Raw genomic sequence first — 18777 nt, 5'->3', positions numbered from 1 at the left:
TCATTAGGAATAACTCATAACTTTTCAGCCCCTAGAACACTACAGTAGAATGGTGTAGTTGAAATGAAAAATAGGCCTATACAAGATATGGCCAAAACTATGCTTAACGAATATAAACTACCTAAGTATTTCTGGGCTGAAGCAGTAAATACCGTCTGCTATGTTCTAAATAGAGTTTTGATTAAACCATCACTTAATAAGACTTCGTACAAATTATGGAATGACCATAGACCAAACATATCATATTTTTATGTCTTTGGCTATAAATATTTTGTGCTTAGAGAAAACGAACACCTAGGAGAGTTTGATGTGAAATCAGATTAAGGTCTCTTCCTAGGGTATGCCTTAGATAGTAAAGCCTACAGAGTATATAACAAACGAACATTAATGGTTATAGAATCTATTCATGAAGTGTTCGATGAGTCAAATCCCTTCTCCAAGAGAACTGATGAAGATGAAGTTGAGATAAACAAGGAATTTGAGAAACTATCCATTGAGAATGATTTGGAAAAGAAAAATGAAATTAAGGAACCATCCACTGAAACTAATCAAATTGAAAATGAGGTTAATGAACCACCTAGAGAATGGAAGTACATAAAGAATCATCTTATTGATCAAATAATAGGTGAACCATTACGTGAAGTAGCCACACGATCCTCACTTAGGAATATGATTAGTCATTTTGCCTTTCTATCTCAAGAAAAACCGAGGAATGTGAGTGAAGCAATTGAGGATGAATCATGGGTGTTGTCCATGCAAGAAGAGTTAAACTAGATTGAGAGAAACAAAGTATGGACATTAGTTCCTAGACCTGAGGATAAGACAATTATTGGGACAAAATGGATATATAAGAACAAGAAAGTTAAACATGGGATAGTTGTTAGAAATAAGGCTAGACTAGTAGCTCAAGAATATAACCAGGAAGAAGGAATAGATTTTGAAGAAACCTTTGCACCTGTAGCTAGAATGGAAGCCATTCAAATGCTTTTAGCCTATACTGCTTTTAAGGATTTCAAGATATATCAAATGGATGTCAAGAATGCATTTTTAAATGGCTACATAAGTGAAGAAGTATATGTAGAACAACCCCAGGTTTTGAAATCATAAGAACTCATATCACATTTATAGACTGACAAAAGCCCTGTACGGTTTAAAGCAAGCTCGTAGAGTTTGGTATGAAAGGTTAAGCTGTTTTATACTAGAAAATGAATTTATCAGAGGAAAGATAGATACAACTTTGTTCATAAAGTCTAAGAAAGATGACATTCTCCTAGTTTAAGTATATATAGATGATATCATATTTGGAGCTACAAATAAAGAATTGTGTAATGAATTTGTTAGTACTATGAAAAATGAATTTAAGATGAGCATGATGGGTGAACTAAATTTCTTCCTAGGACTTCAGATCAAACAAGCGAAACATGGAGTATTCATAAATCAATCGAAGTATATTAGAGATCTACTCAAAAAGTTTAATATAGAAGATGTAAAAATACTAGGTATACCTATGAGCGCTTCATTGAAATTAGACAAAGATAAACAAGGTATACTAGTAGATGTCAAGTTTTATTGTGGAATGATTGGTAGCTTACTATATCTGACTGCTAGTAGTCCTGATATAATGTTTAGCGTATGTTTGTGCGCAATATTTTAGGCTGCACCAAAAGAGTCACAATTGCTAGCTGTTAAACGAATACTTAGATACCTTATAGGAATCGTTGAACTTGGGTTTTGGTATCCTAAGTATACATCTTTTGAGATTATCAGCTATTCAGATGCTGATTTTGGGGTAGTAAAGTGGATAGGAAGAGCACGAGTGGTACATGTCATTTCTTAGAACATTCGTTAGTTTCTTGATTTTGCAAGAAAAAGAATTCAGTTGCTCTTTCCACAGCTGAGACAGAATACATAGCGGCAGGTAGTTGTTGTGCTCAAACGCTATACATGAAGTAACAACTGACGGATTTTGGATTAAGCTATGAAACAATTCTTATAAGATGCGACAATACGAGTGCAATAAACATCTCAAAGAATCCCATATTACATTCATGAACTAAGGATATAGAAATATAACATCACTTTCTTCGTGATCATGTACAAAAAGGAAATGTGACACTTGAGTTTGTATGCACGGATGAACAATGGGCAGACATATTCATGAAACCACTTGCGGAGGATAGGTTTATCCAAATTAGGCGAGAATTAGGCTTGATGCATAGTCGAGAGGTTGCCTAGAATTATATTAGATGACATAATTCAGGGGGAGCAACATCGCTTGATATTCACAATTTGTTAAAACATTTCACTTTCGACTCATTTATTCTCATTTGATATCACATTAATCAATATTGGTATCCTCACAAAATCTTTGACAGTTGACACACTGTGTATGTTCACAATGCAATTTACATTCCACAGCACAGATTTATGCATTAGTAAGGGGGATGGTTGATGTCAAAAAAAAAAAAGGGAGAAGTAAATTTTTTGGTCAAATCTGATGGTTGAATAAGTTCAAAACATTAAGACTTAAAACGAGAGAAAAATATAAGACTATCTCAATTCATGTATTAATATTATATACCTTTTTGTTGATGTCAAAAGGGGAAGAAGAATCGGACTTTAGGCAAAAATGGGCAAAAATAGTTGACAACACTAATTGTGTAAAGGGGTAGAAGAATCAGGTTATAAGTTGAATCAAGTTATAAGGATCAAGCTATAGGAGAAGAATCAGGCTAAACAACTTGTGCATGAACATAAGCATATTCCATTTGGAATTAGGCTAAACAACGTGTGTATGAACATGAGCATATCTCATTTGGCATGAGCTTATTTTACTTACTGAATATTTGATGCATTATTTGAGGGGGAGCCTTGTTAAGCGTAACCCATTTTATATATATTTTTACTCGTGTATTTGTCATCATCAAAAAGGGGGAGATTGTTGACTCTATGAGTCCAATCCTGTTTTAATAATGACAAATCACTTGGTATTTGATCAGTGCATTGAGATTGTGAATAAAAATTATATTAAGCATGCACGGAAGGAAAACAAGTCATGGAAGCCATAAAGAATAAAGCATACATATTTGGGCAAGATCCATGGAACTAAAAGAGTTGAAGAATGAAGATGCAAGTGACAAGTTCAAGAGCGTAATGGGAATGGGTACTTAGAACTCATGTATTTACATTTTCATATGATTTAATTTGAGGCTCAACATATATCCTAGAATGACCTTAGGTCTCATGCATTTCATGAACATCATTAGGGGATATTTATGAACCTAGAAATACTTTTAAAACCCCCGAAAATATTTTTTATTAAAGAGTCATGAAAGAAAGTAAAACAGATTTTTGAACTAGAAAGAAGAAATTCAGGAAATGGTCACTTCAGTAGCTTGAACTCAATCTTAGTCACCTGAAAAAAAAATTTCAGAAGACTGAAGATTAAGTTCAATTGCCTGAAAAATTAATAGTGAAACACAGAAACTGGCCGAGACACCTTAGTAGATGGAACTCAACTTCAATCGCCTGAACTCGTCACTTCAGAAGATTGAACCTCAACTTCAGTCGCCTGACCCTGTGTCCAGGTTAATTTTTCGAAGCTCTAAAGAACTTCAGTCGCCTGAACTCGCGGGAAAGTTTAAAAAACTAATTTTTAATGAGAGAACACGCAAGCTAATTCTTGATCCAACGGTCAAGATTGATTCTAAGGGCAAGATACCTATTTATACATCATCTAAACCCTAGTGCTAAAGCTAAGACTTTTGGAAGAGAAGAGAACAAACCTTTTGTAGAGATTGCACGTTTAGCACAACTTTGAACACACTGCTAACATCTTTACCCGGGATTTCAAAGTTCTTACATCGAATCAGAGCTAAGGCTATCTTGTTTTTCAAAAAGCAATCTAACTATCATTGTGGAATCAGTTTGGTATTGAGGTTTGGTAAATCAATCTACACGTTAATATTTCTTCTCATAAAATTTCTTCATATAAACTGATTTGCTTGATTGATATATATTTTTCAACGAACTTCTCATTCCAAAATCTATTATTGAAATAAGCTGAGTGATTGATAATGAGTATACTTTCATATAGATTATTTAGATAATCTCACTACTTGATAAAGGGTTTCGTCATAAGTTAAATAGTTTGATTCAAGTGTGTATTCAGTTAAAGGATCTATATTTTAGATATATTAAAAAAACTTGATTAAATATCCTTGGTGTTCATAAATATTTATTTTATTGAGGGATATTTTCTTTGGAAAACTTTATATTCAGTTTTTTATCTTTGGAAATCATGTTATATATATATATACATAGATTTGGATATTACAAAGATCATGTTGTGATTGAATATTTGAAAGAAAGTTTTTTGATTTTGATTGATATAATATTCAAGATTAAGCTTTTGATAAGTTCACATTAGATATTCATGTATTTTCACAAAGTGAACTAGAACCCAAATTTTCTCCAAAGCTTTTAATTATATCATTACTTGGGAGTTTTGGTAAAAAAGGAAATTGTGTGTTGAAGCGTATTCATTCATTAACGAGTGTATCATTACATACATTCTGAACTTCAAGTTTCATCATATGATTATGCATTAAGAATTTCAATTGTACTCACTAGCTTTGTTGGAATCAACTTTGAGTGTTTTACAGATTTGATTGTAATCATGGCTCGAGTTGTGAATCGGATTTGAGTAGAGAGTTGTATCTCTTGTAAGCAACGGATTAGGAGGAAGTTGTACCTCTTATAAGCAATAGATTGTAAAGGAAGCTCTGTCCCAATTTAAGGAGCAAGGATTATAGTAGAATCCTTGAGGGGGTTGCTCAAGGCAAGGAAGTGGGTCGAGTTGGCTGAACCTCGTAAAATCGCGTTTGCATTCTCTCTTCCCTTATCTTTTTAATTTCCACAATGCACCTCATTACTTACATTGCATGTATGTATGTTGAATAACCACACACGAATTTGATAAGTAATTGGTTAAATTTAGAAAGAGGGACTAAGAGGTAAATAAGTTTCAAAATTTTTAAAATACCCAATTCATCCCCCTCCCCCCCTTTTCTTGGGATTACACCTAAATCAACACCTCTGTTGCCTGCCGATGTACCCAACTAGACTGGTGTAAGAAACCTTTGACATGACCCGAAAATCACCGTTCGTCCCTAAGTACTAAGCAATAGATTGTTTACTTAGATTCGCCAACCGTGTATTGGTGATAGGTTTAACATCAACCATGCTAAACCTTAGCAACACTTGATCCCCAAAACCACCCTGAGATAACCACAATATCCATGTAGTTTTGTCCATACAGCTACCCTGAGATAACACCAATCTCCCCGCAGCTACAAAGTCACCCTGAGATAATCCCAATCTCCCTATAACTTTAACCTTGCAAATTTCCAACCCAAGAATACTCTTGGCAGTACTCAATGCCTTCATGTCAACTTCCTTTCTCAACAATGTCCCCGACTGATTTACTTCGGTCAGAAACTTTCCAACAATCAACATGTCACACACATAAAACCACAGAATACGTGCCCACTTGCAACCTATCTCCCTCTCCCCCTCTGGTAGCTCCACCAACCCCCCTGTTTGATTCTTATACAATACCTCCATCTCCTCCACCATGGCACCTGTCCACCTACCCTTCTCCTGGTTATGCACTGCCTTTTGAAAGGTAGTAGGATCCTTCCCGGTAGTAATGGTTGCATAGACATCATATCACACTTGGGCAGTGGCCTAATAGTGCCTTTGAGCCCATTGTGATTCTACTGGTCTCCCAAGCTCGAATTCCTTGCATTATGACCAATATCATCTCTGCCCTGAGTCTGAAACTCCACCTGCATCACAATCTTCTTTCTTTTCTAGTTTATGTTGTGATACCACAAGTCTCCTGAATTAGAACTCCCTGCACTACTGCTCTGAGTCTCCAACTCCAATTGCACAACATGCTCATTGCTACTACTGCAACTTTCTAGTACTCGTTTCTCTTCATCTACCTGAGTACGTTGTCTCGTGGCTTTAACACCTAAAGTCATGTCTCCACCAATCGCCACCCTATTTGCCATTGGATCACCTAACTTGAACTCATCTTTCTTATATACCAGAAAGATGCATTGTCCGGACATAACACCAAGCCTAGATCCCACCTCGCTAGAAACGTGGGTAGCTAGACCTCCAAAGTCTACCGTATAACCAGTCCAAGTCTCTCCTGCAATTCTCCCATCTAGTGATACCTTTAGCAATCGATTAACCAAGAAACACACCATACTTGCTAACTTCACCAAGAAGTCTCTTGCAAGCCTTGCATACATCATGTCCTGCTCACAAAACTTCTTGAACACCAGTGTACTTAGCTACAATATCTGGCCTGAGGAACTCTCTCCCGGTCTGGTACTCCACCTCAACCACAAGTTACACCTCACTAATATCTCCAACTTGTTCCACATAAGATACCCCCCAGACCTTTCGTGATAACCTCACAAAATACCCATGTCCAACCTGTGATGCTGCCCTCACTGGTCCCTAAACATCCGCACGAATGTCGTTAAGAATACCCACTGTTTTGTGTGTGGGTTACATTACACAAAATAATATTTCCTGACTCAAAACTCTCAGTTGTAGCTCCACCTAAAACTATATTATCCTACAGTGCATAAAGATTCTCTACAATCGTCTGTTCCTTCATCACCATCAATACCCCATCACACACCATCATCGTCAACCTTTAGACTTGTAACTATACCCTTCACAATCCAAAGCACCCAATGATATCACGCTCTTCTATAGATCGGTTACATGTCTTACCCCACACAACGTCCTTATCACACCGTCATACATCTTGATCCTGATATCCCCCATTCCGATAACTTTGCAAACTGCACTGTTTCCCATCAAACAAAACTGGGACTCGCCAATCTGTAAGTGGTGAACCAGGCTTTGTTGGGCATCATGTGAAAAGAATATCCCAAGTCTAGGATCCAAGAACCTATGGGGCAATGAAACATTAAGAATCTCACCATCACAGCTCCCTAAGTCCCTTCTTCAACTATATTCACAGATTTTGACGAATCCCCTTAAGAATCCCCTTAAGCTGTTGCCTTTCCCTTCTCCCACTCCGAACATTATGATTTTATGTGTCCTAGTTTCCTATACTTAAAACAGTGAACATCCTTCTTCCTCCTGGACTAAGTTTTATTACCACTCGGTCCACTCCAGGATTTGCCTCTCCCACAATACTGATTACCCTTCGCCACAAACCCTTCACCATATGAACCCTCATCGCTGGTCTTCTTCCTTTTATGGAACCCCAACAATGCACTCATGATGTCCTCCAACTCTAGGGTTTCTTTCCCTTAAGTCTGCGTCGTAACCAAATTCTCGTATATAGGCGACGTAGGTAGGGAATTCAACAGTATCAACGCTTTGTCCTCTTCCTCGAACTTCACATCAACTTGCCCCAAATCACTAATGATCTGATTAAATGTGTTGATTTGCTGAGTCAAGTCTGGACTCTTTGCCATCTTAACTGAATAAAGCTTTTTCTTAAGATATAGTTTGTTCAAAATCGACTTGGACATGTATTGGCACTCCAGTTTCAACCAAACCACCACTGGCGAGTCCTCATCCATGACATGATACAACACATCATCGGTCAAACATAACCTGATCATGGAAACCGCCTTTGCTTCCAAGCTCCTTCCAACTTGTGTCGTTCATGATGTCTGACTATTTCTGTATAACACCTTCACCATCCCTTGCTACACTAATAAGTCCTTCACCCTTCATTTCCAAAGCCCAAAATTATCAGTTCTATCAAACTTGTTCACATCGAACTTAATCGAAGAGACCCTAACCATTGTAGAACCAATAGCTCTTATACCACTTGTTGACGTTCGTTCAACTTGAACACGCGCAGCGGAAGCACACAATCAACACGAAATAATCAACAACCACTAATGCAATCACTCAATGATGAAATATACTCAAGAAGCAATCAAACAATAATAAGAAGAATAAAAAACACAACTAGAATGCACAAGATTTACGTGGTTCGACAATAGCCTACGTCTACGGGAGTAGCAAACCCGGTTTCAATATGATCAATGTCAAAGCTACAATCTTTGGGTTACAATATTGTTTAAGTATGAACCCAATGTCTATAAAAGATTTATAGTAAACCTAAACAACATCTGTAGTTATCCCCCGAAGGAAAATCCTCCAGATAAGCCCAATCTACAAGCCCTTGAATTCAAATTACGTAATATGCACCAAAAAAAACTGTCGACAATTTGGAGCAGAAGAAAACTCTTTGCAGGTACTGCTTGAAACCATTGACAGTTATGCCCCAAACCATCGATGGTTTGCCCTTCGTGGCTGCACCTTGCTTCTGTCCCTTTGTCCCTCTCGTCACGTAATTTTTTTCGGTACATGTGATCCACTCTAAATATGAGCCACATCCCCAACACATATATTAGTTGCATGTCACTTTTTTTTATATGACAAATATTAAAAAAAATTATTTATTGGTGTAAAGACACGGAAAATAATAGTAATTAAATAAAAAGGAAAAAGGAAAATTTTAAAGAGGTAAAGCAGGGTTTGTCGACGAGTTACAGAGCCTTGTCAACAAAGAGATATCGAAAAGGGTAATTCAGACTCTTTTGGTTTGTCAACGAGCTCTCACTTTCGTCGATGACCTCTCTTCTTCTGTTCATCAACGTGTCTTGTCGACAAGGCCACGTGGCAGTCTATAAATGTGCAAAAATTACATTTCCAGTGAAAATTTGGCCCCTCTTCTGTTTCTCTCTCTAGGTTTCAGTTGCTCTGACTTCTCTCTACAAATTCGGCCCCGTTTCTCCCTAATTCAACGGTTAGAAGCTGCTACGTTGATCTTGGAGATATTTTTTACAACTTAACCAGAGCAGAATTTCAATTTGAGAAGTTTGGGAATCATCTCAAAATCAAGGTAAGTAGATTATTTAAGGGTCATTTGGTTTGTAGGTGGTTCTGAACCCATATTGGGTTATAGATGTTATTAAACTGGTGTTTGGGATGATTTATGTGGGTGTTGTGAATTCAAGGTCTTGGAGTTTTTTCTACTGGTAGGCTAGGGAATCTAAAGGGTGTTCTCAGGAAACAAGGTAAGATAATGAATGGTTTATAATTTAGGAAATATGAGTATGAAAATTATTCTACGTATTTAGTTGATTGATAGGAAAATATATGTGTCTAATTTCAGGATTATGGAATTGTAAATGTCATGGGCGTGAGTTAGAATCAGTAGGCGAGTTCAATTAGCCAGGTAAGGGAAATATGCTATGCTAGGAATTTCAAAAATTTTATCTGTAATATATATGTGTTTCGGGGTAAATTTTATAAAGTATAAATTATCTTCATTATCAGAAAATATAGATTTCGATACAGGTGTTTTTATTTATTTAGTTGTGTTAATATCAGAAAAGTTTAGAATTTATAACAGTCTTTCAGAATATCATGATTTACATTATTTTTGCACAAGAATATGTTTTACCAGATTTTACAGAATTATGAATTACAATATATTTATAGACAGATATTTTGCAAACAATATTTCACAAGATAGATATTTTACAGTAATTTCAGAATACCATGATTTCCAGAATTTCAAAACCATAATACTCAAATATTTCAGTTTATTCACTCAGATATTTCAGTTATTTCAGTCAGATATTCCAGTATTTTTAGAAACAGTTTACGATGTTATGGTTATTTTAGAATCATGATGAAACAATAAAATGTATATATAGAAATAGTATTATATAGTATTAGACCCTGATGAATCAGTTCAGATATCAGCAGAGCACGGTACCGTTGTTATTTCATATCAGAGTGCAACCACATATCTCAGATAATGTATGGATTCCGTCTACCGTGTCTATGGAGGGATTGTAGGCTCCCTAGTATTCTAGATTGAGGAGGCCGGTTTGACAAGGTAGATACTAGTATCGTGCCTTTGGAGGGATTGCAGTAAGGTCGGGCTGAGGATTGTGATAAAGTATTCAGGTGACTTATCCTGGTAGGCCAACTAGAGTAAAATCCCGCCTACGGGCTGCACAACTCTGTCATAAGGGGTTAAATCATGACATGCAGAAATTTCAGGGTAGTTTTCACAGTTATATATATATATATATATATATATATATATATATATAGAGAGAGAGAGAGAGAGAGAGAGAGAGAGAGCGAGAGAGATTTACAGAATATCAGCAGACATATTATAATACTAGCAGTATGATTAAATAGAAAACTCAGATATTACAGGTGTATTTTAAGTCACGTAGGTGTGAGTTACACAGTATTATATTTTACATGGTATCTTAGTACAGTTATTTATTAGTAAATTATTTATGTAAACTCATTTTATCACGCACTAGTAATAACATATTTCTTTTTATTGAGCATTATCTCATTCCAGTGACTTAACATTTTTTAAGAGATCCAATTAGACGAGCAGACTAAGCTCGCAGGTAGAGAGGTCGTCTGCACTACCCTGTCTATAGGTTAAGTGTTATCAAAGGGATTGTATTTTTGAATAGTATTCAGGAATTTTGGGTAAAAGATACTGAGATGTTGTGCAATTATTTATGTATATCTTGGGAAAATTCTGGATTCTGGTATTGTAAACATTGATGTATGACTTTATGTTTTCCACTGCATAGGTATGTTATTTTGTAAATAGGAATTTCCTCAATGCCTACCCGGGGCCTGAGATGTTATAGCAGACATTATCAGGGGTATCAAAGTATTTTATTTTGCAGTATATTTTACAAAAAAAAAAAAAAAATAGTATGAATTTTCAGGTCGTTACAAATTTGGTATAAGAGCCTGGGTTGCTAGATTCTGTAAACTTTAGAGTACAGTGGAAAACAATACCAGAAATAGGAATGGAATTTTGGAAAGATAAAACATAATATTAGTGAGCTAATATTGGGAAACTAGGATGAGGATTTAAGATTCTGTTTTGCAGTCTAGAAGCAAGCATTGTATGATGCCTCTATTCATGAATATATAGATAAGTACACACACATTTATGTATGCGTCAGTGTATGTGTCCATGTGTGTGCACCAATCCAAAATTTTCATAAATTTATTCATAGTTTTTAAATATATTATTTTGTATTTTATTTCATTTTATATTATTCTACTAGAAAGGTAATGTTATTTATAATTACATTAAAAATATGATAAGTTACATTATTTTCATTACACGGGGATATATAATTTATTTAAAAAATATTGTATGTGTTTTGTAGTGGTCTAGGCAAATTTGTATTCTTAGCAAAAATAACATTGTTTTTTCATATTAAAAAAATCATTATTCTAATTCACATGAATCAATTCTTTTTTCTGCCTTTTTTTTTTTTTTCTTGAATCCCATTATAGAAAAACTTAACACTGCTATTACAAGTAAAATATCCAAAGATTTTGGTAAAACATGTTTAAGGGATTCTTCATCTTGGTTAAATTGAAGAACATGCTTTTTAAACAATTTCCTTATTTTTCTTTATTTGGTGCAATAAATAAACAAAAAGAACATAAACCCTATATTTGGAAAAGTTTTGAATTTAAATTTATATTCGATTTAGATAAAATGTAATATAAAATAATATTTAATATTTTTAAACAATATTTTAATAAAAATACACACTATGAAACCATTTAAGCCACTGAAAAAAATAGCCAACTATTCAGAATTAACGGCCTCCATCATTAAGAGGGAAAGACAATGACCCCTTCATGGATTACTGATTGTCAATGTAAGTGCAGAGATCACTTTCATCAACCACAGTTTATGATTTGACAATATATCAAATTTCAAATTCATTAAGACCCGTTTGAAACTCAAAAAATATTTTTTATATATATATCAAGGATTCCTCATTTTTAGGTTTGATTATAAACGAAAATAAAAATAAAAAAATAAAAAAAATATACCAATTTTATGAACAAAATTTTAATTTATATATTATTAATATTTAATTTTCCTAATATTTAATCATATTAAAACAAACTTTCATTTTTGTTAATATCTAATAAAAAAGGATAATATATAGGAAAGGATAATATAAAGTTTCCTTTCCGTTCATTTTCCCTCATAAAATCATGGATCTAAACAGACCCTAACCACCACATGATTCTGTAAACACAAATCCACTTCAACCCCCCCGGGGGGCGGGGGCAACCCCAAAAGACAGTTAAAATCCTTTTTTTTTTTGTTAGAAAAGTTTGAACCCATAAAAATCAATTTATTTTTTTGGTTAGGAAAAGCTTGAACCCCTGCACGAAATAACTAAACACGAATTTAATTACTCAGGTGCATTTTTGAATACAGGTTCTTAGATCCATAACCAAACAGGCCTAAGCTATGAACTCCAGAAAAGTAAAAGTTCACATGATTTAATTGCAAAGGTAATCAACACCAATTTGGAGAAAATTTATCAGAGAGGAAGAAAGAAAAGGAATGGTGAATGGGGGAACCAGGAGTGACCCTAGAAGCATTTTCCTCACCTTAAGTTTGAACCACATGGGAAATAGAGTACTTTTTAACCGAACAATTGGCAGCAATAGTTAAAGGAGAGCTATTAAGATCACAAAAACCGCCACCGGAATGGAATCTGCGCTCGTTTCACACAATGCGCTCCAACTCCCTCGCATAACTGAGAGTCTGGTTGATGAGTTGAAGAGATGGTATCTCCTTGCATGGGGTAGATTCTTTTGCCCTCTGAAAAAACACGCACCCATCCTTTATCTCCCATTCAGGATGCTCCTGTGAACAGCAGATGACGTAAATCATGAGAATTGCCTTTATTTGGAGGAAAAGTAAACTCATGAAAACTCCATTTCAATGCTGGTGGTTTGAGGCAATGTCATGATTAACCAATTATCGACTCATAAGTTCATATGAACATGATATATGATAAAAATATAGCATTGAGGTTTCAAACAGCATATGGTGGATGCCTGCCATGGATAACAGGAGCTGTTTAACATCACAAATCAGTTGATGTCAATCTGTCATTACAGGGGGTGTGTACAAGAGTATGTCTGATTAGTGGCTCGACGCATACTTAAGTTTTAACCCAAAACTCAATGTGTATTACCATTCAGTAAGAACATCCAAGACAGGAAGATAATCTCTCATTTTGTAATATTGTAGAAAACGACGTTCATAAAAACTACAGTTTTGTACCAAAAGCCCTTACCAAACATAGTCATAGATGATCATGTTATGGGACTTTTTTTTCTCCCATGAAGCACTAGTTACTATGTGTAATATTTCACATTTCTTTTCTGAAGAAAATTAAAATTTTCATATTTTTATAAGTGTCACTCATATCTTAGTCCCAGCAACTTCCGGGCTTTTAATAACACGCTATTGTCCTCACTCTTTCTAGGCTGCATATTCCTTGAGTTCTTACTCTTTCTCTCTCTAGCCCTCTTAAGTTTGTATAAATCTCTCTCCATCTTTAGTGCCCAATCTATTACAAAGTTAATTATATGCTTTTAAGCTTCAATAACAGCTCTTTGTTTGGCTTCTTCTCTGCATTCTTCATAATTTTCAAACATTTTTCATATCTCTGCATATTTCATATCTCATAACACTTCCTTTATGTCCTCATCCCACCATTAACTCTCTGTATCAATCATACCTCTTCTTTTAGATTCACTGGAGCCACTCCTAGCATATTTCTAACATAAAGCGTTTGTTTTTCTTCATCTTCTACAATCCATTTTCCACATTTCATCATTTATCTTCATAGTTCATACTTTGTTACAATTAATCCTAAGTTCCACCATCTAGTTGTCTTATAAACATATATTATACATACACATTACTACTACCTGCGAGGAGGGATGAATAGCATAGAAGAAATCAGATTTAAACATGAACAAAATGAGAACTTACATGCGCGCTTGTACTTCTATATCATACAACTATAAGCATTTCAAGGAGCTAAGAATAAGTTGATGCAAATTGGAACCAAAAATTCCAAGGTAGTTAGCTAATAAACCAGTCATATATATACCATCCCGAGTAAATCCAGCACTTTTATTACTTAACCATCGTAAAAAGAAAATAAGCTAAGATGCTAAAATATTTACCTCTTTAATATATTCCATTAGTTCCTGGCCAGAAGAGAACAGCAGCATCTGCTGCGCATCATTCACTGAAAGATAGTCATATGCCTTTTCACTGCATCCAGCTATTTCATCTCTGCAAATGGAAAAATAGATATAAGCTAACAGAGACAAAACCAACGACACTTTCAAGAGTAGGCATGGTACTAGGTATGCCATGATGAAGAATAAAATAAAGGTGCTACCTTCCAACAGAAAGAAGTTTAAGGAACCTTTTTTTTTTGACATAATAGGAAGATGCAGTGTCAATATGATCTATAAGAACTCACATTCTCAATCATGAGATCCGCAATCAGAAAACAATAAAGCACATCAACAAAACATATGCATATAAATGAGAATTATAAGATCTCTCCATAATAAACTGTTTTATCATTGATGACTTGATTAAGATAAAATTGTCTGAGATGGATTGATCATGTCCCACCAAAGCCAATGCCTACACCAAGAAGGGCAGGTGATTTAATTCATGCTGTAAGTACTAAAAGAAATGATGGTGGCAGAGAATGGAGGTCAAAACATTTAAGTCAAATACTGAAAACAGACTCAACAGAGTTAAAAGTACTTAAAAAATATTCATCTAGCCACCCTAAGTGGCAGAGATTTAAGGCTTTGTGGAGTCCATTAATGGCCAGTCATCATTAATGAATGCACAGATTTTTTAAAACCGAAAAATTGAAGCATATGAACCTATTGAGGATGGCCACATGATATCCATCTATGCAACAGCTTCTTCCCACAGACCCCCCTTCTTGGATTATTTCTCTCTCACATGCGTAAATTAGAACTTTTGATCATGCCATCAGATTAGCAGCAGTAGAAAATTGAAATATAAAAACCAAATCAGTCAGCAAAAGCCTCAATTCTCATAATTAAAATGTTGATAAGAAAACTGAAGGTGGCAAACTGGCAATCATCTAGACCTACATGGTGCACCAGTAAAAGCAGTAAAATCAAAACCAAAGCCCCAATCCTCAAAATGAGAATATTGATAAGAAACTGAAGGTGGCAATCATATAGACCTAGACATGCACCTGTAAAGCAAGTTTGACTATCATATACTGCCTAAATCCAATATTTTCTGAAAAAATTATCTAAAATCATTTAGAAATAATAACTACTTTTCACTTTTTTAAAATATGTCACTCATTGTAAATTTATAAGCCCCCTCCCAAAAGAAGAAAGATCCCTAATTTAAGTACCGTCTGACAGTTAGCACTAAAATGTCTCACACCCACTTGACCCATACCACAAAGATAAATTGAAATATACCTTACTGTCTTTGCCAGAAGTTCCATAAAATAAGCATAAGTCTCATGGGGCACTGTCTGTCTCGCAGTCAGAACACGGTTGTAAGCTCCTTCCATGAAGGATTGCTCTAATTCAACAGCATATTTGATGCAAGAGTGCTCCAATGCAGTGGCTGACAGCAACTCCAACTCAGTATGGAATTCAGCTATTCTATTCTGTACTAGGAGCCTCAGCAGGTTGAGACCTAAGATTGGGTACTCTTGAGGGGATGGTGGAAGACGGCCACTGTTCCATAAAAAATATAATAGCTGCAGTTATAAGCATGACCTCAAAAATTCGAAAAGATAATCTTAACAACTTATGATTCTATATCTGCTTTCCATCACATGTAAAACAAAGAAAGAATTATTCGACAAACACATGAGAAAAACTAGTATACCGGTAGATAATGTAATTAATGCATTATGCCACAATACATTTCAAATCAGCTTTACATGAAAAGCAAAGACACGTAGGATAATTCTACCCATCAATTATTTGCTTCAGGTAAATGGACACTCTTCTAGGCACATTTGATTCTTAAGATAATTCCTCTTCCATCTAAAGCCTCAAGATATGTAGGATAATTCTACCAAACAGCTTTTGCTTGTGAACGGCATTAGGAAATTTTTTTTTTTCTTTTTTATCAGTATTAGGAAGTTACCAGGGAATCCATAGATTGATAAGATGAGGAATTAGTATCAAGAAGACATGTTCAGTTGTTTATATTATACTATTTGATGTGAATACCCAAGACAATTCTCATAGTTATCATGCACATAATTCTCAAACCACCATTGATCTGAATGTAACCTGAACTAAATTCTATTGCTGCCTGTACCTGACACCAAATCTCCAAAAATACAAACAAAACAATATAAAATGGCAGAATGACACAAAGAAATTTACCATGCATCTGTATAATACGGTTTCAACTGAAAGAAATCCCTCTCGAATGCATCCTGGTCCTCAACCTTTACGCTTAGAATAACGGCATGCTCGTATATATCCCCTAAGAGTCGACCCAATCACCAAAATAGAGTGGAAACAGATTAAAGTAGAAACACTGGAAACATCATCTATAATATCATCTCCATCTGCAATAACCTAATTTTACATGTGTACAGTGCCAAATCATGTAACTTTGAGTAAACTATGACAAAAATAATATTATTTGCAGTATTCTTTCTTGTTGTAGCAATATTAACATTTTTTTTTCATATTGCTTTTTCTTGTAGGCTTTTCACATTGTTCAAGTTCCAACTAGTTCTTAGTTTTCAATTTTAAATTTTTCAACATCTAAAATAGGTCGATTGGAGGGCAAACCTTGACTCAACGGTAAAGGTATTACATCCAAACCTGAAGGTCGCAAATTCTAATCTATGAAATAGTCTCTCCAAACATGGATGTAAGGCTACATACATCTTGCCCTCCCTAGACCCTTGATGGCTGGGGAGCCATAATGCCTTATGCATTAGCTGTACATTTTGCATCTAACTGATTGCATTGAATAAACAGTGGCTTTTTAGATCTCATTTTTCATTAACTTTACTATGGATCATAATTCTTCCAGAATTTGCTAAATATGTAAATTCACACTGGATAGAAGTAGGTTGTGATTGGTAGGAAAGAAGGAAAAGGGATGGAAAAGAAAAGGCAAAAGAGATGGAAGTAGAAGGAAGTAAAGAGTGCATTCCCTTCCTACCTCTTGAATGCTTAAACACAAGAAAATGTAAAAGAAGTGGTTGACACTCAATTTGACTTGTAAACTCTCTTTCTATCTATTTTTCTTACTATTTGGAAGGATTGATTTAGAGAAGAAGGAAACTTTCCATCATTTTTCTCCCTGTTTCCTTCCTCTTTCCCTCCTACCAAGCAAGGTATAATTTTTATGATTTAACCTTAACCAGAGGTCTCCAATCTCTTTGATGGGATTGTACAAGTTTACACTCTCATGTTTCAAGCAATGGTTTATAGTGGGCCACAATGAAAAAAGAGGATTCATTACCAACTCATTTGCATGACATTTCCAATGATTGAATCTATTGGACATAATATGTCCAATATTTCTTCCATAAAAGGAAAGCAACATACCATTCCCCTTTTCCCTCCAAGGATTTCCCCTCAATCTGTAGATTAAAATCCCTACCAATCACATGTGCTAAAATTCAAACCCATGGATTTTACCTTTTCACAAATGAATGTCTTTACACTGTGTTTGGGAGCAAGGATTTTGAATATGGATTTGTGTGTATTTGGACATAACTCAATGCATTGTGTGACTTGTGTCTAAATACAAAAAAAATCCAAATCCAAGATTTGAACTCTGTTTGTATGTTGGAAAGGCTGCTTGGATTTTGATGTGGGTGATTAGGACAAAATGCAGCACAAAATTGCGCAGACTTCTGTTCAAATCCACATAAATCCAAATTCAAGGCCCCAAATCTATGTTCCCAAACACAACCCAAGTTCATACACACATTTGTTCGGGTATGAAAGAAAAAAAAAAATACAACAAATAGGCATATAGGCAACAAATGAAATATGGTACAACTGTCAAATTAGAGCCAGAAGGGTTACTTGCTATCGTCAATTCATGAATTGCATTTGGTGAATCTTGAAACAAGGGCGGGAGGCTCTTAAACTCTGTTAGTGAAACCTGCAAGATAAGACCCAAATTGACTCGCATCGCACGGTGATAACAAATTTTTTAAAAAAATACAAGTTATCTTCCAAAACATGAACTTCTATCAAGTCAAAACTCCTCATAAATAACACTAAACTAGACTTCAACCTACACCTTCATCTCTATAATCTCATTCCTGGTTGTTTCAAAGAACTCAAAACAATGGTAACTAGCATTCCTAGTACAGAACTCCATGATTTAGCATTCAGATGGCGAGAAACAATGAAAGTACAAATGCACTACCACGATAATTTTAAACAACAGGGGTTTTTTCGGTTTGGTACCTTCAATTGGGAAAGAAGTCTATCACAGGTATCGACATCTTTCCTCGTCAAAGCGGCTTTGAATCGCTCGAACACTTGCGAGACCTCGGTTAGCTTCGGATCCATCTCGATCTCTTCCCTTCTCCGCGCTTGACCTTCTCTTCGCTTTACTTCGCAATCAAGAATACAAGGAACAGATAAATGGGGCTCGCACATCGGGTCACCATATGGGTCCTACCGGACCCGGCCACCCGGGCACAAACCCTAAACAATACGGATCAAAATTTTATGAATAAATTTGAATTTTTTAATAATACTTCAAGTATAATTGTACTTAATTGAGTTCAT

General features: G+C 35.2%; 1 protein-coding gene across 1 annotated transcript; it reads right to left on the bottom strand.

Annotated features, from left to right (window-relative positions):
- Positions 1 to 12429: 12429 nt before the first annotated feature.
- On the bottom strand, positions 12430 to 18709 carry LOC131157000 (26S proteasome non-ATPase regulatory subunit 8 homolog A). Its single transcript, XM_058110810.1, has 6 exons — positions 18451 to 18709; positions 18061 to 18139; positions 16390 to 16492; positions 15463 to 15726; positions 14155 to 14266; positions 12430 to 12817 (listed from the first exon to the last, which is right to left on the bottom strand). Exons 1-6 carry the CDS (start codon positions 18643 to 18645, stop codon positions 12677 to 12679), a joined length of 894 nt encoding a protein of 297 aa, XP_057966793.1. The 5' UTR covers positions 18646 to 18709; the 3' UTR covers positions 12430 to 12676.
- Positions 18710 to 18777: the final 68 nt, after the last annotated feature.

The sequence above is a fragment of the Malania oleifera genome, chromosome 6 (assembly GCF_029873635.1).
Source record: "Malania oleifera isolate guangnan ecotype guangnan chromosome 6, ASM2987363v1, whole genome shotgun sequence".
Classification (NCBI taxonomy): domain Eukaryota; kingdom Viridiplantae; phylum Streptophyta; class Magnoliopsida; order Santalales; family Ximeniaceae; genus Malania; species Malania oleifera.
Note: the sequence above shows the minus strand (reverse complement) of the source record. Positions and strands in the feature narration are given on the sequence as shown.